We start from the raw sequence: 23,660 nt of genomic DNA, 5'->3' as shown, positions 1-23,660 counted from the left end.
GATGGTGGCATTGCCTCCTCTCAGGTGTCATTTCCTCATTCATTCTTAATGAATGAGGTAACAGAGTTACTTTAGAAAAACATGTGATTTATACACTTTTAATGTCACATTTTGTAATATTTGAGTTGTTTTATTTTTGTGATATGGATTATTTTCACATCCAATTTTTTGAGGAGGCACTGCCTCCCTTGCCTCCTCGGGGGAAATGCCCTGCATACTTCTAAAAAGAGTATTTATTTCAGAAATAATATGCTATAAAATTTATAAACTGAATGTAAGGTTTTCGGACACATTACTGCATGTTAATTGCAATTTAACAGAATAAAGTGTTCTCGGGACATTTCTGTTGGCCAAACCAATATTTTGATATTATGTATGTTAGCTTTTTCACTTTTGTTGTTTCATGAATTGTTTTGTTGTTTAATTATTGCTGAAAAGCCTAGCCATTTATTTTAAATATAGAGGGTTTTTTATAGATACCATTTTAAAAATTCTCTAAGGTATTCTTCTCAAAAAGATTCTTCCATTGTGACTGGACAACAACACTTTTAGGTAAGTCAATGTTTGAAGTCTCACAGAGCCAAAGCAGTGTCAGTGCTAATCAAGATGCTCATTAGCAAAATCAGATTAAATCAATCAGAGACACAAGGACAGAATATTTAACATGCCAAATGCCACCGTTCATATCTGTGGGAGGTCAAAAAGATAAGCGGCAGTGCTAATATCAGTAAATTGCAGTATAATAAACTTGACAGATCAAGTTGTGGTAAAAGCGACTCTAAGGGTCAGGAACAGTCTATCAAAGACAAACAGAAAGAGAACTGACTTAATGAAGTTCATTTTCCCATATCTTATAATTATGAAAAAAGTGTGCTTAATTGTATTTATTGTGCACTTTTACTTCAAATACTTGGAGATAATATCATATTAATGAAACAAAAGGCCACTTAAGTGTACTTAAGGAAAGTACACTTTCATGACTATATTTCTTAAACCACTTTCAAAACGGACGTTTGCATAAAACTGTACATAAAGTATATTGTAAATGATGATGTTTTAATAATCTTTTGCTATGCTTTAAAAAAGTAGCCTACACTAATTTTGATGAGTTGACAACACACTAAAGCTTATGTTAATTACTTATTTATATAATAAAAATGTAATATAATAAATGTATATAGAAATAAATACATTTTATTCTATTTTAGTGTTATTCGATACTGCATTTAAAGTTAATAAATTTAATATTTAAATAAATTGCATCTTCAGCTTCCCAAATAAAAACAAATAAAATAAATTACAAATGTAATTACAAATTGGCTATATTTTACATGACATACAAGTTTCAATAGGCTATTTGCGTGATAAGAACTTTTTCTAAAAGTAGGCTGAAGTGTACCTCTTTTTCACAAAGGGTATAACCTGGGAGACAAAATTATATAAATAATAATAAAAAGGCTGATCAAAAGTAGTCCTTAAGTTCTCATAGTAGGTTACAGTTTGACTTGGATGTATCTGACTGTGACTTATTTAAGTTTCTATTTTCTATATGGGAAAACAAGAAACCTGAAATAGTGAATTAGAAAAGTATATGTTATAATGTCTTAAGAATCCCTCAAAAATACAATGTATTATAACTGCAACAAAATATTTCTCCATAGTGACTGGAGCACTCTCAAATTCATTCAACAACATTGTGCACAAAACGAAACAACAGAAAAATATGCACACGATGAGCAGTCTAGAATAATCTGAACTTATTTAGCCAATTTATATACAGTTTTCATCAATTTCTCATTCTCTGTATATCTATACAGGCCAGCACAGAATGGCTTCTGCTCGCTACGCACATCTGTGTACTTGGCTGCTGACGTGTAGTGGTTCCCACCAGTGTGCGCATGCGCAGAGGCGCCTGCTGTATGACGCGTGTACGCGCAGACACCGGTGCGCTGTGCTGGAGTTTGACGTGGCACTCTCGGCACGCAATTCAACATCAACAGAGGAAAGGACGCAGTTCATCGTTTTCTCTCAGGTAAGTCTCTATTATTTTGGTATTTACTAATAAACAAACACACCAAAGATGGTTTTTTGAAAGGCACCCTTATTTTAAATGTGGTTTACCAGCGCCATTCATGTAAGTTTGGCTTATACGTCAGTTTCCGTCTCTAGCAGAAAATATTTCGTAACTTTGTATCACTGGAGTGACAGCTGGTGCGCGCGCTTCCTTATCACCGGTAATCTATCGATTCTGGCCATGGCGAAGTGTTTCAATATGGACTTTATTCAGTAAAGTCAGCTGTAGCTCAAGATTACAGGTCTGTCATAACGGTCTTTGACGTGGCAGTTTGGGGCAGTGGCAGACTGATACTGTACTATACTGTACTGTATCACTGAAGCATCTCTATTATGTCTTCACTGTTCTGAATATCGTGTTGAATGATATTAGGAAAACTCGATCTTACCACGAGTCTAAGTTTTAAAGGCCTCTTACAGAAATACTGACATGATTTCTCAGACAGGCCAGTCTTGACAAAAATTAGAGAGTAAGACCAGCCATGTTCAGTTTAGCAAATTTGTATTTAATAAACCAGAGGACAGTTTAGTTTATTTATCTGCTGGAGTTATTTTATAGCTCTGCTGTGTTACATATGGAGTAGAATAATGTGTAGGATATTTTGATAAAACGTTTATTGTGAAGTATGCGTACTGTGGGCCTATAATTAGCCTACATAAGAATCTTAGTTTTTTTTTTTTTATGTGGATTCAGTAAAAGTTTTAATTCAGTAAAAACCTGACAATTGAATAGCTGTGAAAAAACAATGCAACCATGTATTTTACTGATTTATTTCAAATAAACTATGAATATATGAATCACCTTTATGGGAAATTCCTTGCATGAACCATCACTTTTTTTGCCTTGTTTTTCTTATCAGTTAGGTAAATTTAAAGGGATACTCCACCCAAAAATAAAAATTCTGTTATCATTTACTCACCCTCAAGTTGTTGCAAACCTGTATGAGTTTTCTGCTGAACACAAAGAACACAAATATTTTGAAGAACGATTGGAACCAAACAGTTGTTTGGCACCATTGACTTCCATAGTAGAAAAAAAAAAAAACTATGAAAGTCAATGGTGCCAAAGTTCCAATCGTTCTTCAAAATATCTTCCTTTGTGTTCAGCAGAAGAAATAATCTCATACAGGTTTGCAACAACTTGAGGGTGAGTAAATGATGACAGAATTTTCATTTTTGGGTGGAGTATCCCTTTAAAGTGAGAATTCAGTGACGAAGTTGCATTTAAAAAAAAAAAAATGTTTTAGGCAACTTTAAGTCATCACGTGGCCTTCCGTTCTGTTACCACCATTATAAACACCAGTACATTTTCCTGTAACAAACAGAGTGAAAATCTCAGATAGGTTGATATATTAACATTACATGATTTAATCAAATACAGAGGTAAGACATTTAAAATATACAGTAACCAAAATGCTGCCCATTTCAATATATTGCAAGTACATTGCTGTATTATTTACGGTAAGTTATTAAGTTCATTAATGTGATGGCTCATTAGTCAAACCGGTATATCCACATTTTGTATGTGCTGGTTTGTATTCTTGGCCAATTGTGTTATCATAAACTCCTCTTATCTCAGTCAAGTGTCAAAGTTCCTGATCACACGTGCTTAGGGTTCAAGTAATGATATCAGGGAAACTCAAAACTGTAGAACACTTTTCATTATCTCATCTTTATACCCTAGGCAATATTTTACCTGGTGCCCCATACACCACATCCCATTTCACCCCGTCATTGTTTTCATGATATTATTAAGCATATATATATATATATATATATATATATATATATATGGCTGATGATGGTTAAACTATACAAAAATAGCACCTAAGCCACACTACAGGTAAACACAAATAGCAAGAGCATCTAGCATTCAAGTCAAGTTACCTTTATTTATATAGGGCTTTTTTCAATACAGATTGTTTCAAAGAAGCTTTATAGTGATAATAGGAAAATAATGCAACAAAGTTTGTTTCGGTTGTACTGCAGATCTAGAAGAAAATAGTGTCATAGTCCAGTTTAAATAAGTTCAGTGATGGTTCATTTTTGTTGTAAAAAAAGTTATTAATTTAGTTCATTTATTTATACTGTATATATAGCCGCTCTGGAGAAAACATTGATGTCATCGTCCAGATATCATTCATGCACAAACTATTCATTAAGCACTAGCAAAAGTGTTTGTTTTCCAGTTGATGGCAGTAATCTTCCACTAAACTATGGCACGTTTCATGTTTTCACCAGACATGTTGATTTTCTTTAATGTGAATTTTACATAAAATGTTGCTAGTTTAAATAAACCTGTTATATAATTACTAATTTTGGCAAATAAATTAAAAAAATGCCATATATCCCCCCAAAACTGCATAACATAAACATTAATAACAAAAGTGATAGTACATGTGTCTAAAAACTGACATGATTGTTAGAAAATCACTGTTTGGGGCATCTGGAGAACCCAGAACAGCTGTTAACAAAGTTTAAGGTAAAAATAACTGCCATTAAATTATAGTAGGTGTAAAGTTTGAATCTTTTGTTATTATTATGCTGAATGCACCCAATTTGAAATAACTGTGTAAAGGTGATGTTTCAAAACTAAACGTTTATGTCTATTTCTGCATTTTCTGTTAATGTCTAGGCTATTTTAAACCTGCAAAATGAATAACGTTTGTTGGAAACATGTGGGACGTGACATTGACAACATATAAAGTCGATTGTAATTCAGCCTGTTTTTTTTCTTCTTCTCCAGGTCACCTTTTTTTTTGTCCCAGACTGGAATGACAGAGGTATAACAATAGGATGAGTCAGCAAGGTTATGTTGCCACCCCTCCATATTCCCAAGCCCAGGCTGGAATGGGGGGATACTCTACTGGATTTGGGAACCCCCCACCTCAATCGCATTATGGGGCCTATGGATCCCCACCACAGGGTTATTCTGCCCCACCGACAGGTAAAATGATGCTGAAAAATGTTGATATTTTTTTAACTCTTCAGTTTTGTTGTTTTAGTACTGGCAAATTTCATCTTGTCCTTAATATAAGAGTCTCAGCAAAGCCTCAGCCTAAATGAACAGAGTCAAACCATTAGGAAACTGTTCTTCACTAGTTTCATCTGATATATCATCCCTTATGTTCTCATAAGGCGGCTTGATTATACCAAAAGTTCATAATCACGATTATTTAACACTATTAGGAGTGGGTGATATAACCAAAATGGTATACAAGTAATTTTTTTCATGCATCCAATGTATTTTCCAAATGTATAGGATCGCTCAAGACATAACCTACATTGTTTATGTGAATACTCACCATTTTACCACGGTCACATTGCATGATTTGACTGATTTGAATCTTCGGGCTTTTAAGGAGGGGGCGGAAGTGTATCTCTTTAAAGAAAAACAGCAGAATCCAGCATAATAATTGTTTTATCTCGATTATCGTGTTTTCATAATTGTCGGAAGCCAATATCGAAATTGAATCTAAAATGTGATTAATCGCACAGCCCTACGTTCTAATACTGGCTCTTTTTATTCTTCACAGTATTATGTGCTTGCATTAAAATGAATGTTTTTTTGTCTAGGTGTGCTCAAGCCACCTGCCTCCTCTCCTTCTGGGATGCCTCCAATACCAGTATCCAGCCAGTATGGTGCTAACATTCAGCAGAACGGGGCCCATCCCCACAGGTAAACACTACTTCACTGTTGTTGAAAGTGAATTACATAATAACATATAGCTCCTAATATATTTTTTTACTCCCATCAGTTTCGCTCCTCCTGCTGCTTCAGCTCCATCCATGTCTTCTTATGGGCAGCCTCCTCAAAGTGCTTTCTATAGTATGGCACAATCCCCACCTCCAACTCAACAGCTGACTAATCAAATGAGTTCCATGAACATTGCAGGATATGGTAAGTTAGATGCCATTTTAGATTAATTTGAAGTTCAGATAGTGGATGTTTAACTGGCCCATTTCATACCCATGTACTATGATCTTTAGGTCAAAGGCCCATGCAGTCTCCTTCAATCTCAGCAGCACCACAACAATTTCAAACATCACCACCACAACAATTCCAAACATCACCATCTGCAATGGGACATCCTCCTCTTTCTCCACCTGGACAGCAGCCGCCTTCATTAGGGTCTCCTCCACCAATGGCCACTATGGGTTCTATGTCAGCTCCACCTATGGGAATGTCTGGCCCTCCTGGACCAGGTGTCCACCAGCCACCACTTGGACCCCAAGGCTATCAACAGCAACCAGGTTAAAACTAGGACATTTTGCAACAATGACAAAGAAAGAGTTCAAAAACGTATATTTAAAGATGAAGTGTGTAGTTTGTTAGTGTTAAAATACTGTTTCGATTTTTAAAACGCTTTTAATCTTTTACACTACCGGTCAAAAATGTAAAAAGTCTCTCATGCTCACCAAGGCTCCATATTTATATGATCGAAAATGAATATGATCGAAAATTATTACTATTTAAAATAACTATTTAAAAATGTAATTAATTCCTGTGATGCAAAGCTTAATTTTCAGCATCATTACTCCAGTCTTCAGTGTCACATGGTCAGTTATGCTCAGTTATTATTGGTACTCAGTTATTCATAATGGTTTTTATTTATCAATGTTCAAAACCGTTTTTGCTGCTTAATATTTTTGTGGAAAATGTGATCCATTTTTTCAGAATTTTTTTGATGAATAGAAAGTTCATCAAAAGGGGATTTCTTTTGTAAAATTATATATGAATTTGATAAATTGAATGTGTCGTCTTTGATGAATCTTATTCACCCCAAACTTTTAAATGGTAGTGCATCATGATTTCCACGAAATAATATTTTTTAAAACCGTTTTCAACGTTAATAATAATAAAAAATGTTTCTTGAACAGCAAATCAGCATATTAGAATGATTTCTGAAGGATCATGTGACACTGAAGACTGGAGTATTGATGCTGTAAATACAGCTTTGCATCACAGGAATAAATTACAATTTTAATTGTATTAAAAATTATTCTATTGTATTACCATTTCAGTCGTATCCGAGTCTTGGTGAGTCTATGGCCATCTCTTGCCATACGCGAGAGACTGTCCATGAATTTTCTTGGCAGGTCTTTCCCCAACCATAATTCCATAGCTTGGGACACACACACACACACACACACACAGACACAGACACAGACACACACACACACAGAAACATCCACACACTAAGCCGCCAAAATAGTAATCAATTTATTACAAAACTGTAATTATTTCAAACTTCTGACTGGTAGTATACGTATTAATCCTTGTAATTACCAATCCACCTTCACAGAGTTTGCTCAATCTTTACTGGTTAGCCACTTAATCCTGCCTCATGAGACGGGCCTCAACCCAACTCAGCAACATTTACTTAAGCAATGGTGTGAGTTTGGGACGGGACTATCTGTCTAACCAAATGTAGAAGGATGGTGTGTTGTGTTTGCAATACCTGTTTGAAAACTATCTTAATTTTTCACTTCTGTTTGTTGATGTAGAAACTATACACTTCACTTCTACACTATTTTTAGGGGAAAATGTTGACGAGCCTAAATAACCATTGTTTTTGCTTCTGGTCTAAAGGGAGCCCAATTGCAGGACCTTATGGTGCACAAATGGCAGGACCACAGATGGCAGGGCCACAAACAGGTGCTTTCCCAGGAGGCTTCCCTGGAGCTCCATCCCAAATGGCAGGCCCTCCTCAGAAGAAGCTGGACCCAGACTCTATTCCAAGTCCGGTAATAAAAAAAAGAGAACAAAATGCTACATTACAGTGTAAAAGTATTTTTATCTGTGCACATTTCAAGGTACACTGACTTGTCTCCTCCAGACGCAAGTGATTGAAGATGACCAGGTTAAGAGAGGGGGCCAGGTGTATGTCACAAACGTTAGGGGCCAGGTGCCTCCACTGGTCACCACAGATTTCACAGTACAGGATCAAGGTAAGCATCTTTTCACTTCACTCTAAATATTAGCATAAAAGTACTTTTGTTTAATATATTCATTTTTTGTTCTATTTTAAGGGAATGCTAGCCCAAGATTCATGCGGTGCACAACATATTCCTTCCCTTGCACTGCTGACCTTGCAAAGCAGTGCAAAGTGCCTCTGGCAGCCATTATCAAACCCTTCGCTACCGTGCCCAAAAATGAGGTATGCAGCATATTATCAGCACTCAGATTTTTTTGCAGTTCTTCAGTTTTGGGATTATGTACTAGATTTCTATTTTATTTTTATTTTTTACATTTATTCATTTAGCAGACATGATTTATAAGTGAGGAATGCTACCACATAAGTGACCATTTCTAAGGAATTTTTAGTTTTAAAATATAAAAAACCACGAGGAAAGCACCTCATTTTTAGTGCTGTAAAACTATATCTTCCCATGTGAAAAGATTACTCTTTTGCATACTTGTGAAAGTGTACTTGACACATATATATTTACATATTTAAATGCAAACTGAATGTGATGGATGTTTTCGGACACTTAATTGCAGATGAATTGCAATTAAATGAAATATGATACAATTTATATTAAATGCATTTAGTTGAGGGCTTTTTTGACAAGTACATCTTTATAGGAAATTTCATAATTGCTTCTATGGTCTTTGAAATATGGTTAAAGTGTACTGCTGAATGCACTGAGAAGCATTTATGGTAAACTAAAATATTCAATAATGTAATTTCTATTGAAACTTGTATGTCATTTATTCAAATATAGGCCTATTTGTTACACATTTGTAATGAAGTTGCAATTTAGTACATTCAAAATATATCCACTTTAAATGTAATATTCAGTAAAACTACAGTTAAATTATTAAGCCCTCTCAAAAGATTATTAAAACATAATTATTTAAAATGCTCTTTAAAGTAAAACTTTTAATATGACTAGTACAAAGTGCATTTCTTTAAAAAGTGTACTCGCATCAAATATACTTAAGTGGCATTTTATTTCATAAATACTATATCATCTTCAAGTACAGTAAAAAAAATATACTTTTAAGATTTTAAATACAGTAAAAGAGCACATTCAATACAATTAAGCACACTTCTTTTTCCCAAGGATTGTTCTAGTCTTAAAATGATACTAGGGGTTTGCCTAAATGAAAATTTGCTTCACACCATGTGACTTTCCTTCTGTGATACGCAAAAGGAGATGATGATGATTTTTTTATACTATTTTCCATCCTAACAAGTGAATGATCCAAAAATGACAGAAAGAGCACAGTAAAAGTATCATAACAGTATTTTATATGATTTGTGCTGTATTTCCAATCTTCTGAAGTCATACCATATTTTTGTGTAATGAACAGATCCAAAATTAAGTTATTAACTTATAACTTATTTATCCCCACCGAAGGTCTCTAATATCTTTTGTGTGTTTTGAATATGCACATATTAATTCAGCATTATCTTCGATTTAATGTGATTTGAGAGGGGGTTTTTTTTGTCCCGTTTGTACATCATTCACTTTCATTGTACGGAAAAGAGCTGTGTGAATAATATTCTGCTAAACGTCTTCTTTTGTGTTACATGGAAAAAAGAAAATCATACAGGTTTGGAACAACACAAGGAAGTAAATGATCCTTTGTTTTAAGAATCAACACTGTTGTCGATGGTGTTGTCTTTGGAAAATACTGCCTTTGGAATATGTTCAAACCCTAATTCATGGCTGTCCCCTCAGTTTATTTTGACAGTGGTTTAATAGTGGTTTTGATACCTTCAAGACTTGTTTAACTCTGGAATCTTTCATTGCTTTACACTTCATCATTATACTTCAGAGCCTTTTTAGGAAGTGTTAGTATTCTCATGAGAGGCTAATGGGTTTAAGTGCAGTTTCCAAGGAACATGTCAGATAAATATATTATTGTACTGTCAAATTAAGGAGGAAATCACTCCACATTTTGATCTAGATGACTCCATAATGACTGAAAAAAGAAATTGAAATTCTAAATTATATTAGCTTAACCTTTTTTTTTTCATTTTAAGAGTTAGTGAAGTCAGTTAATGAAGGTAACAATTAAAGTTTTCCATCTAAAATTAAGTGATTTTTAAAAAAACAAACAGTTGTAAACACTACTTTTTTTATTAAAATACAGTAAACGTAATATTGTGAAATATTATTAAAATTTTAAAAGTAAAAAAAAAGAGAATATATATATATATATATATATATATATATATATATATATATATATATATATATATATATATATATATATATATATATATATATAATATTTAAAGGTATCCCTGTTATGGCAAAGGTGAATTTACAACATCATTGCTCGAGTCTTCAGTGTCACATGATCCTTTAGAAACCAATCACATATCCTGATTTGCTGCTCAAGAAATATTTCTCATTTATATCAATGTTGAAAACTGCTGATTCTTTGATGAATAGAAAGTTGAAAAGACTTTTAAATAGAAGTCTTTTGTAACAAAATACATGTTTTTACTGTCACTTTTGATTAATTTAATGCATCCTTGCTGAATAACAGTATTAAAAAAAAAAAAAATGCTGACCTTAAACTTTTGAACCGTAGTGTTTGTGTAACTACATAGATTAGCATTCTGTATAAAATGGTACGGCAAATGTTACAGTAGGTCTTATTTGTTATTCTCACTGTGATCTGCTTGTGCTCTATAGACTCCTCTGTACATTGTAAATCACGGTGAGACTGGACCAATCCGCTGCAACCGCTGTAAGGCCTACATGTGTCCTTACATGCAGTTTATCGATGGAGGACGACGCTACCAGTGTGGTTTCTGCAGCTGTGTTAATGAAGGTTGGTACTGTACCATTGGAGACTGCTGAAATCTTTTTTTACACACAGCATGTGTACGCTGTGTTTCCTGTCAGCATATGGTAGGGATTATTTGTCTGTGCTATCATAGCAAAAAAAAAAAAAAAGTGTTTCTAAAAATGTGTTTCCACTACCTTAGTTCCAGTGCAGTATTTCCAGCATCTGGACCATATGGGGAGAAGAATGGATATGTATGAGAGACCAGAATTGTCTTTGGGCTCATATGAGTTCATTGCCACGTTGGATTACTGCAAGGTATCAATATTCATAACATTCAGGTTTAAACAATGAGAACTTGCTTTTTGTTTTTAAGCTGCTCTGTCAGCTGAAACTTAACTTGCTTTTTTGGAAATGCATAGTATGTGCAAATACACAATATTAATGAAAATTCAATACAAAGTCAAAATATTAAATTCAACTTGTTTTGTGAATGTTAAAATTGTAGTACTGCCCTATATAATTACAGTAAGCTATTTCACATTACAGATGTTTACATATAGTCCACAAGACAAAATAAAAAGTGAATAAAAAAATATTACCTTGAGTTTACGCTTAATTTTTATTACTGTGTCATTACCTGGATGATGCACGACCTGGATGTTCTTTGTTTGTCCTGAGCACAGGACATTTGAATCCTTTCCAACAGTGACTGTATGATTTTGAGATCCATCTTTTCACACTGAGGACAATTTAAGGACATGGCTATTACAAAAGCTGCAAACATGCACTGATGCTAAAGAGTCAGGGAGTGTAAACTTTTGAAACATTTGATGCATTGTGCATTACATTCTGACGGTTCAGGGTGAAAAGTAGCTTGTAATCTCAAATGAACTTGATTTCAATTCAGTTATCGGACTAAAGAGATCCATGACACATTTTTGGCCCCAGTCCGTGCCTGGGTTCCTCATCTCAGCCTGACACTATAATCTGCTGTCTGGGCTCCTATTTCTCTCAGATGTTTATTAATACTTGAGGATCAGCTCCTGCAGTGTTTAATACAATCATTACAGCCAATGCATTCAGCTTGCCATTTCTTTATATAAAAAGATAAAAAGCTTTCTCATGCAATTGATGTGCTTTTACATAATTGATTGCAAACTTTATATATATTCTCTGCCATATGATATGGCTTAAATATGTACCAAGTCTGTAAAAAACAAGCAAAAATAGCCACTTTGAAGTTCATGAACTAACAATTCATTCTGATGTTCTTTTCTGTCTTTAAGAATAATAAGCCTCCCAATCCTCCTGCCTACATCTTCATGATCGATGTCTCTTACAACAACATAAAAAGTGGACTTGTCAAACTAATATGCGAGGAACTGAAGACATTGCTTGACCGACTTCCAAAGTAAGTTGAGAGATAATGTTTGCTGTCTATATTTAAAATGCATGTTTGAGCCGTTTTAACTGAAAGCAACTTGCACTAACATATCTTAAAATCTATAACCTTCTTTTTATTTTTTCCCCTTTTTTAAACTGTTTTCACTTCGCATTAATCTGCCAAGTGTCTTCTTTAAAAAGTGACCAAATCATTTAAGATTTATGACAGTTTAAGTTGGAAATTAAATTTTCAGGTCCATGCTCAAAAAGTGGTTAACAGGTAATAAATGGATTATATAAATATAATTATAGTATCATAAAATCCCCTTTAATAAAAAATGTTATCAAACTAAAATATAGTACATTCATTTCATTGAAAAAAAAAAAGAATTTGTACTTTTTGACCACCATGGAAAGGTTAAATGTTTGTTTTATGCATTTATTAATTATTGATAGTAAATTTGTGTTAAATTATAAAACAGAATCCAGAAAAATTAAAACAGACAACACACAATATCTGAAAAAAATAAAACAAATTCTTAGGGCACTATTGTTTTTTTTTTAATGTTAAAAAGTTATTAGTTTTATAAATTGAATTGATTAGACATCATTTTGATTATTAAAATCATGGATCATAGAATCCAGAAAAATAAAAACAATTAATTTTTTGTGGAATTGTGAAAAAATAAAGCAGATTTCATAGGCCCTTACATGTGTCACACTGCTTGACATGTCATGTTAGCTTCCCATGTGCTTCTGTCGACTCTGTACTGGCCAACAGGCTTACAATTGTCAGTGCGAATAGATCATTATAATAGTATTTTATTGTTTGGACAGTTTATACTGTAAAGATCCAGGTTTGAATGAAGATATAGGATTGCTTTCATCCCTCATCCCACACACTGACGCCCAGCTCCAGTTGTTTGGCTTGGAGGATCTGTGGAGTACAGTGGAACCCTTGAGCAGAAGCCACCCCTCCGTATTCTTTCGGCACCTCTTAGGTGGAACACATGTTCATCTCAGCTACTGCAGCCTGCAATGTGAACGAATCCAGCTGAAAAAGAGCCACGCTCCACTGCCAAATATGGTAACTGGAGAACAAGCAAGAAAAAAAATAGGGAAAGAAACAATTCCAATATCTCATCTTTTGAAAATGTCTGCCTGAAGGAAGTCAGGAGGTTGAACGACTTTAGTACTGCAACATTTCCAAGTATTTAAAAGTTTCGTGGGACACATGGCTCCAATTATACCGTTTATTTGGGTGACGGCCAGCTGAAAGGTGAGCTTTGATTCGCCGCTGAGGAACTTGCATATTTCAGACTTTTTTCAAACTCCCAGTCCTTACCTCTCATCTGCTGGTTCCTAAGGGTACGTCCTTATTTGTTTGGGAGCTGACCTCACTCTGAAAGCAGTCCGGTAGTGCACTCCAAATAAGCCTGTGGTATTATATCTGATTTCTCTCCTCTGTTCCTGGCTTTGCTTGCTAAATTACTTCGTTAATGAAAACCACATTGGACACCCAGAGCTGATGGGGTCTGTTAAGATGCCTGATAGGGTTTGTATTGGAGAGTTTGTCTCTAGTTTAATGACAGACTTGGCATGTATGGACTGAGTGATTCAAACCATCGCCATGTTTTACAGTCTTGTAAATGTAGCCATAGAGAGCTACAAACCCCAGATGCAGATGTCAATGTGGGATGCTTGTAATTTACTGGCCAGCACAGCTTAGATGCAGCTCTCCACTATCAGCTATTACACAGTGCTCTGGTATATGTTAGTTGGTGAAATGTGCATATTTCTTTATTTTTAGTTTCTTTCTTCTGCTGAACACGAAAGAAGATATTTTGAGGAATGTTGATAAACAAAGAGTTGTGGGTCATCATTGACTTCCATAGTGTTTTTTTCCACTTACTATTGAAGTCAATGGTGCCCCACAATTGAAACATTCCTCAAAACATCTTCCTTTGCGTTCAACAGAAGAAAGAAACCCATACAGGTTTAAAACAACACGAGGGTTAGTAAATGATGACAGAATTTCCAATTTTGGCAGAACTATCCATTTAAAAGTAATGGCAAAAAAGGCTTAGAAAAGTGACGTTTTGGGAAATTTGTTAGCATAAGCTAAATGCTAAGATATAGTTTTTCTTTTTGTTTTGAGTGCGACTTCAGTGTCCTAATTTTTTTTAGCTTTTTATTATTATTATTATTATTATTAATTTATCTTTTTGGTTTTACTGATCGCTTGATTTTGGTGATACTGCAGTTATTGATTGATTTTTCTTATGTTCTTTGTGTTTTAAAGAGAGGAGGGAGCCGAAAGTTCAGCCATCAAAGTGGGCTTTGTCACTTACAACAAGATCCTGCACTTCTATAATGTGAAGAGTGCTCTGGCCCAGCCACAGATGATGGTGGTCTCTGATGTGGCTGAGATGTTTGTACCTCTTCTCGATGGATTCCTCGTCAACTTCCAGGAGTCTCGGCCTGTCATCAACAAGTATGCTCATTTCTATCTGAAGACACTTCTAGGCTTCTTACATCGAGTCATATACAGTATTCAGTTTTAGAATTAAAGTCACCATGACAATTCTTTTATGGAATATTGCAGTGTTTATTATAAATCATTTTGGTCCACACCAGTATTTTTATAAAAATAAATAAAAAATACTAATCTTTAATAATAAACCCCCAATAGTTTCTCCTCCCCCTCTTCTCTGATGATGTGTTTCCTGGCTCGAGGGCGGGGCAACCTGTCACTCACATGAGATTGACCAATACTAAACCCATGGTCAAAATCTAGTCCCTCCCTACAATTTTTTTTTTTCCATTCGAAAAACTTAGATATAATAAATCATAATAAGAAATAAAAGAGTTTCTGTATTGAAATCTCTATTGGAAACATTCCACTTTTTCATAACTGTATTTGTTAATAATTTTTCTTACTACAGCAATATTCATAATGCAGATATTTTGTTGTATATATATGCATATTGGTTATTCGATACTTAAACATTACATTCATGCATTTGGCAGATGTTTTTATCCAAAGTGACACTGCATTTAAGGTATATATATATGTATGTATACAAACATATTTTTCATTTCTCGTAATTTTGTTGCAAAAGAATTAATTAGTGATGAAGAATTTTGCATACATCACTAACAAAGCCACACATGGAACCATTTTGGTGTTACAGGTATGAGTGTTGCCATAGAAATATGAATAATTTCTCAGAGAATGTCAACAGCTCAGACTAGAACTACAGACTAGTGTTACACACACACACACACACACAGTGTATATATATGTATAATATATATATATAGAAACATAATAGTATACAGTATATACACTTCAGTTCAAGCATGCTTTTCCTGCCTATCACAACATTGCTCGTTATATTTAAGAATGGCTTGACTTTGAGACACACGTTGCCTATTTCTGCTGTTAATGTAATTTTGTGTAATATTTTCTTAAGCCTTTTAGATCAGATCCCTGACATGTTTGCTGACACCAACGAGAGTGAGACTGTTTTTGCACCAGTCGTGCAAGCTGGTGTGGAGGCCCTAAAGGTACAAACAAATCTAATAGGCTGAACTATTTACCAAAACGATTTACTCCCTTTCTAAACGTACTTGCATACTTAGTTTTTATTTCTACATTGTTTAACTAAAGTGCACTTTAATACTGCACACAATCTTTATTTGATAAACACAGTTGTTTCTAGGGTCGTCATTTAAATTCACAGGCCCGAGACAATGTTTCCACTTGTCGTCACTGGCGACAGCACTGGTTGTTTCATAATCTCAATGACATGTTCAGTCTGTGACTTAAGTTGTTTTTTGGGCAAATATTTTTAATCAAGTACTCTTAACGCATCCAGATTAATGTATATATATATATATATATATATATATATATACAGTATACACATCCTTCGCATATACTGATTACAATTAATATGAACATGAATAGTGCTGTCAAATCGATAAATCGATAAAAGTTTTTTTATAGAAATATAATAGTATATATATACACACACACACATATATTATGTAAAAAACAAATTTTACTGTTAGATGCAATTAATCACAAGTAATCATTTTGACAGCCCTAGATTTTATATTTTCTGATTTTTTTCCCCTCTCTCCTCAGGCAGCTGAATGCAGTGGCAAACTCTTCATCTTCCACTCCTCCATCCCAACAGCAGAGGCTCCAGGAAAACTGAAAAACAGAGATGACAAAAAACTAGTCGGTACAGAAAAGGAGAAGGTGACTATTTATTGAATATGAAATTGAATGAAATTTCTCCATTCAAAAATCTCAGCTACATACTTGCATCTGCATAAAATAGTATTAAACATCAAAATCTTAAAATGAATGATTTGTTTGTCTGTGTTGTCAGACTCTGTTCCAGCCTCAGCGGGGTGTGTATGAGCAGCTGACTAAAGATTGTGTGGCTCAGGGCTGTTGTGTCGACCTCTTCCTGTTTCCCAATCAGTATGTGGATATGGCCACCATGGGCGACGTGCCCTCACATACTGGAGGCTCAATCTACAAGTACAGCAACTTCCAGGTACACACGTGCACAGACATACTGAAGCACAGACACCTTGAATATGGTATCAAATATGAGCTGAACTCTGGGTTTATATTGCTGCCCTCTTGTGGTCAAACCTCAAACCTTTATACCTTTATATCTTTTCAGGTGGAGGTTAATGGTCAGCATTTTCTCAATGACCTCAAGAGAGATGTGGAGAAGTCCATCGGATTCGATGCCATCATGCGTGTCCGTACTGGCACAGGTAATAACATTCTAGAGAAAAGTACTTGAACACTATGTAAGGTTAAACACACTATGCACACTACCGTTTAAAAGTTGAGTAGGATTTGATTTGATTTTTTCAAAATAAAGGAATTCTGTAATTTGGCAAGGATGCATTAAATTGATCAAAAGTGACAGTAAAGACATTTATAATATTACAATTAATTTATATTTGAAACAAATACTGTTCATTTGAACTTTGTATTCATCAAAGAATCCTGAAAAAAAGGTTTCCACAAAAATATTAAGCTGTTTTCACCATTGATCATATTAAGAAATGTTTCTTGATCAGCAAATCAGCATATTAGAATGATTTCTGAAGGACTATGTTGACATTGAAGACTGGAGTAATGATGCTGAAAATTCAGCTTTGCCTCAAAGGAATAAATTATATTTTAAAATGTATTCAAATAGAAAACAATTATTTTAAATGGTAATAATATTTCAAAATATTACTGATTTTACTGTACTTTTGATCATACAAGTGCAGCCTTGGTGAGCTTAAGAGACCTATTTCTAAAACATTAAGAAATCTTACCGAAACCCAAACTTTTGAGCGGTAGTGAGTGAATGTATGGCATATCTTAATATCTGCATGATTCTCAAGGCTTCAGGGCCACAGATTTCTTTGGTGCCGTACACATGAGCAACACTACAGATGTGGAGATGGCAGCAGTGGACTGTGACAAGGCCTTGACGGTGGAGTTTAAACATGACGACACACTCAGCGAGGAGTCTGGAGCTGTGATGCAGGTCAGTCTTCAAGTACAACACTGAGCTTTGAGACAATGACAAAGACAAGACTATTAAAGAATACAAAAAAGACATTTGGGAATACTTACTGCATCAAAACTGCTCACATGTTAAGTCTCTCACTGTTTGACACAATCTGTAATACAATTGTTTGATGCATAATATTTTTTTCTTGGTAACTCGAGTGCATTTGAGTCCTCATTGAACTGGTTTGTTGGGATGCTCTTGGAATTCACTTGCTGGTGAGAGCAACACAAATAAGTTTGTTTCCTGTGGTTTCCCAGTGTGCTTTGCTCTACACCACCATCGGTGGACAGAGGAGGCTGCGAATTCACAACCTCAGTCTGAACTGCAGCGCACAGCTCTCTGAGCTCTTCAAAAGCTGTGAGACAGATGCCCTCATCAACTTCTTCGCCAAGTCAGGTGACCAGCTTTCTAACTCGTACAAGAACGTAAATAAAAACTTCATGCTATTGTCTCAGATTTGAACATAACATGTGACAATGCTCATTTTTAAAAATCAAAAATGCACAATAATGAGAATTTTAAATCAATCTATAAAAACCTTGCTTTCTGATGCTATCAGATCATTTTTTTTAATGGCTTTATAGTGGAATAAAGCATAATTCAGGAGTTTCGAGTCTTTTCCAGTTGTGCTTTTTGTCTTTTATATACCGGTATATATATTTATTTTTTGCTTTATTTTTTATTATAGCACTTATTTTATTTCAGTGAGTTATTCAGTCAGTGATTGTGGTGGATGCTTTTATCCTTCAGCGTATCGGGCCATGCTCAACCAGCCACTGAAGACGGTGAGGGAAATCCTGGTAAACCAGACGGCTCACATGCTGGCCTGCTACAGGAAGAACTGCGCCACTCCTTCAGCAGCCAGCCAGGTCAGTGTCACACTTCACATTCATGCCCGTCCATGTTCATATGAAATATACACCCTTATAAAAACATCTTCTCCCCTCATTAATGCTTCACACACATATCATGTGTGAACTTATTTAAACTAAGTTATAATGCAGCAGTGCAATTTTAGTATAAAAACAGAAGATTATGCACAATTACAAGCAACTAACCCTAAACCAAACCCTTATCTAACCCTAATTAATAGTAAGTAAACAGTTGATTAATATTACTCAGTACTTAAATGTATAATTACACTGTAACAAGGACAGCTTAAAATAAAGTGTGATCTAATTTAGTTTAAGTTTTAGCCATTTTGTTATGTGCTTTTGTCATTGTTATTAGTTTTCATTTTAATATTTCTATTTAACTTTGATTTATTATTATTTCACTTTGTTATTTTATTTTTCAACTAATTTTAGGCAATATTTCAAATTTTAGGTTAGTTAGTTAGTTAGTTAGTTAGTTAGTTAGTTAGTTTAAACTTAGTTTAGGAAGTTGAAGTTTTTCAATATTTATTTTATACTTTATTTAAATCAAAGGTTTAGTTTTAGCTCACGCTGAAATTCAGAAACCATTTTGTTGACATTTTTATATCTTTATTAACTTTATTTTTTAGATCTTTTTTCTTCTTCAGCACCATGTCTCGTTCATATTTTAATTATATTTAATAGATTCATATCATCATCTTTGCACTGCACTGTAAGAAAAAAAACACTAGAAAGACAGCATCCTAGCAGATCCTAGCAGAAAATGATCAGTACCTTTTTCAGTTAAATTTACAGCTATTTCCGTCAACCATAAAACACAATGCAATGCATAATTCAAAATAAGGGTAGAACACCTGTTAAAAAATTCAACACAGAAAATTCCTTCTCATTCTCATCCTTCTCACATCAGACTTTGTTGAGTGTGTATCTCTGATTTGACATGTAAACTGACTGCTCCTCTTGAACATTGTACCCTACAGCTAATCCTGCCTGATGCGATGAAGGTGTTTCCCGTCTACATGAACAGTCTGTTGAAGACTCCATCTCTTGTGGGCAGTACTGAGCTCTCCACAGATGACAGAGCCTTCTACAGATTCATGGTTATGGCGATGGGAGTGGAGGAAACCCAGGTCCTACTCTACCCTCGGCTCATCCCGCTGGTGAGTTACACACATAACATGTATATCGTTTCTATCATTCATTTCAAACACTGTGCATTACAGTTTAAGCATTTGCTCTCTCTCTCTCTCTCAGCACACTATGGATGTGTCCAGTGAGTCAATCCCAGCTCCAGTGCGCTGTTCTGAGGAGCGGCTCAGCGAGTCAGGGATTTTCCTGTTGGAAAACGGGCTCTCTATGTTCCTCTGGCTGGGACAGGCCTGCTCACCTGACCTCATCCAGAACCTCTTCAATGTGCCCTCTCTCGCCCACCTGAACTCAGAAGGGGTATGACATTATTCTTAATAGAATAAAACCTATCAATATTTAATCTCTTAATAGAGCAATACTGACCGATACTTAAATCTCTTAATAGAACGAAACCAACCGATGTTTAGATCACTTAATAGAACAAAACCAACCAATATTTTAATCTCTTATTTCAACAATACTGACCCATATTTAAATCTCGAATTGCCTTGAGTGCTCAGATGTGTGCGAGAGTCACTGCTGCACTGATATATGTGTTAGACAACACTATAAATACAATATAGCTAGATCAAAATCTGGAGAATCACTTGAATCAATGTTATATATTAGGGCTGGGTAAAAAAATATCGATTTCTCGATATTAATCGATTCTCATTTTTACGAACCGATATCGATTCTTAAATCGATTAGTCATCCTGTTTTCATTTGATGAATGAATGGAACATTGTAGCGCGCATCCCATCCAATAAATCGCAATAATCTTTGTGCTTTGTTACTATTGATACTAAATAAAGTCTCAAATTTCAAATTACGTCCATTTTCTTATGAAATTCAAAAACATAAATACCGTTTTGGCGCTGTGGCGTGAGATCGCTCTGGCTCAGCTCAGCTCAAGAGAAGCAGCAGCGCGGAGCGCACATGATCTCCTCTTCTGCCTTAATAATACCAGTTACAGCGCGAAATAAACATGAACGAGCATCTGAAAGTGTGTTAAAAGATAGAGTACAACTTATCGAAATCCGTATCATGTCACATGGAATCGCTCAATCAGTGTTTCAACCGTGGAAAGACGTCAGTAAAACAACTTGTAAACAATGTCATGTAACGTCACATTTAGGCCTACCTCAGAAAAACCATATGTGATCATAAACTCGTTAGTCAGCTAGAAAAATTAACTCTAAAGAGGAGCATTTTGCATTACATATTCATTATAATTTTTAATGTTCTTCGATATTTAATGCATGTTTGAATAAATCTGGCAAGTTTTTATGACAGCCACCATTTAAATGTTTATATTTCATATAACTTTATTATTCTAAAAATAAATAAAAGTGTAATTTAAGTGTTTGTATAGCTACAAATCAGTTAATTTTTACCTTCAATATTGTAGTAGGCTAATGAAGCCTAGAAGGCTACAACTGACTCCCATAGTTTACAGCATTAGTTAAGAGATTTGTTTTCCTTGAGAAAATGTGCCATGTATTGTACCTGATATCCAAAATAATCAATATTGAATCGAATCGAAATCGAATCGAATTGTGAAATTTGTGTCAATACCCAGCCCTATTATATATCGTCATATCGCCCAGCACCAAAAAGTTTGCTCTGTAGTAAAGCACTGAGCCATTATTGAAATAACAGTATGACTTTCTGTAAAACTGCTTTGAACCGATGCATATTGTGAAAAGCACTTTACAAATAAACTTGACTTGATATATAACAATTTGAACAAAAAAATAGAAGAAAAAAGAAAGTAATAATTTATCCTATACAGAAGTTTGAAACTATATGTAGGTGAATAAAAAATAAAAAGCTTTTGGGCAACTATTATTTAACTTGTGCTTGTACAGTGCTTATCTTTGCTGAATTGGATTATATCTAACTAATAACCTTATTCCTCTTTGCACTTTTGATCTCACTGCTTGTGTTGCTTTAATCAAGGAACTGCTCTTTTAGTTCTTCTCATTATGGAAACCAGCGTCAGAGCCGCAGTGATAACTGTAGAGGTATAATTGTCTTTCAGCAGACGTCATTACCTGTGCTGGATAATGCTCATTCCAGGAAACTCCATTCAATCATCTCCAGCATTTCACAGCAGAGGGCCACATCCATGAAGGTACAGCTCTCTCTCACCATCTCCTCTCTCCTGCATGCGGTTTATGCATCCGTCTCGCTCTTGTTACAAAGAGGTTTGGTGTTACTGCGATTTTCAGCGTGTAATGTGAATAATAAGATTGTGATGCAGTATTAATATAATTAATATAAAATTAATATAATAATTAGACATTTAATTACTGCAAACTTTATACTAGTAGTTTCTCATATATATCGTATATATAATACCACCGTTCAAAAGTTAGGAATAATTGAGATTTTGTTTTGTTTTTGAAAGACGTCCCACCAAGGCTGATTAAAAATATAGTAAAAACAGTAATATTGTGAAATATTATTTCAATTTAAAATATCGGCTTTCTATTTGAATATATATATCTTATTTCTGTCATGCAAAACCGTATTTTCATCATCATTACTCCAGTCTTCAGTGTCACATGATCCTTCAGAAATCATTATAATATGCTGACTTGCTGCTCAAGAAACATTTCTTAATATTAATGTTGAGAACAGTTTTTGGTGCTTAATATCTTTGTTACATTATACACTTCCATTCTAAAGTTTGGGGTAAGTCAGCAAGGACGCATTAAATTGATCACAAGTGACAATCAAGACATTTATAAATGATTTCTATTTCAAATAAATGCTGTTCTTTTGACATTTCTATTCCTCAAAAGAATCCTGAATGCTTTTGTAATAATGTGTAATAGACTTATCATTAATAATTGATCTCCAATAAGGATGAATAATAATTGAGCAGAAAAATGGCATATTAAAATGATTTCTGGAGGATCATTTGACACTGAAGACTGGAGTAATGATGCTGAAAATTCAGCTGTACCATCACAGGAATATTTTTTTTAAGTATATCAAAATAGTTACAGTATTCCACAATATTACTGTTTTAACTGTATGTAACTGTATCAAATAAATGCAGCCTTTGTGAGCATAAGAGACTTCTTTCAAAAGCATAATAGAAATCTTTGTGACCCCAAACTTTTGAATAGTAGTTTTTTTTCTTTCTCTGTCCTGATCTGTGATCAGCAGTGTAATTGATGTGTCTCTGTGTGCAGCTGATGATAGTGAAGCAGAAGGACAGAGCAGAGATGTTGTTCCGTCAGCACCTGGTGGAGGATAAGGGTCTTCACGGAGGGGCGTCTTATATGGACTTCCTGTGCTATGTCCACCGTGAGATCAGGCAGCTGCTTACTTAAGGCTCTCTCTCTCACACACACACAGATAAGTGTGTTATAGCGCACAGGCATCTTCTCTTATAACCTCTGCAGCTGCCTATGATATATGACCAAAATCTTTTTCTGCAGTTGAGTATGACCCTTGTGCTTTATTCCTTTCTGTTTCACATGAGGGATGCTGGTAAGTGGGTGTTTAGATTGAACACCTTCAAATGCGCCACATCTCTCTGTTCTGAGAAGCCATTATGTTGAGAATCTCTCAATGACTTTATTAAATCATCCCTCCAGATTTAATTTACCAAAGGGAAACATTTCTCACAGTCAACACACAGACAAAATGAACAAAGCAGGCTCGTAATGTGTGGATTTGAGTGGAAAATCTGTGCTGTGTCTATTAAATTAATAGATGACATCTTTGTGACTGGAACTATACAGTACCAAACTTGCAAATATATTTTTTTTATGACTTCAGGGAGGACACCATCACACATAACTGAAATCTAGTCATGTACAAAAA

General features: G+C 34.7%; 1 protein-coding gene across 2 annotated transcripts; it reads left to right on the top strand.

Annotated features, from left to right (window-relative positions):
* Positions 1-1,893: 1,893 nt before the first annotated feature.
* Positions 1,894-23,660, top strand: sec24d (SEC24 homolog D, COPII coat complex component). Of its 2 annotated transcripts, none has more exons than XM_056240345.1 (23): positions 1,894-2,032; positions 4,820-5,020; positions 5,650-5,752; positions 5,832-5,974; positions 6,064-6,327; positions 7,667-7,821; positions 7,914-8,025; positions 8,107-8,234; positions 10,732-10,870; positions 11,028-11,143; positions 12,115-12,239; positions 14,514-14,705; positions 15,688-15,781; positions 16,365-16,481; positions 16,615-16,785; positions 16,918-17,014; positions 17,642-17,787; positions 18,072-18,210; positions 18,565-18,683; positions 19,670-19,849; positions 19,944-20,135; positions 21,862-21,954; positions 23,024-23,660. In XM_056240345.1, the coding sequence occupies exons 2-23, from the start codon at positions 4,870-4,872 to the stop codon at positions 23,162-23,164; spliced, it is 3,117 nt and encodes a 1,038-aa protein (XP_056096320.1). In that variant the 5' UTR covers positions 1,894-2,032; positions 4,820-4,869; the 3' UTR covers positions 23,165-23,660. The 2 variants fall into 2 exon arrangements, with proteins under 2 accessions (XP_056096320.1, XP_056096321.1); XM_056240346.1 differs by having other exon boundaries at positions 1,895-2,032; positions 21,865-21,954.

The sequence above is a fragment of the Rhinichthys klamathensis genome, unplaced genomic scaffold (genome assembly GCF_029890125.1).
Source record: "Rhinichthys klamathensis goyatoka isolate OS25496 unplaced genomic scaffold, OSU_Roscu_1.1 h1tg000593l_1, whole genome shotgun sequence".
NCBI classification, from domain to species: Eukaryota; Metazoa; Chordata; class Actinopteri; order Cypriniformes; family Leuciscidae; genus Rhinichthys; species Rhinichthys klamathensis.
This window is presented reverse-complemented; position numbering and strand designations above follow the sequence as displayed.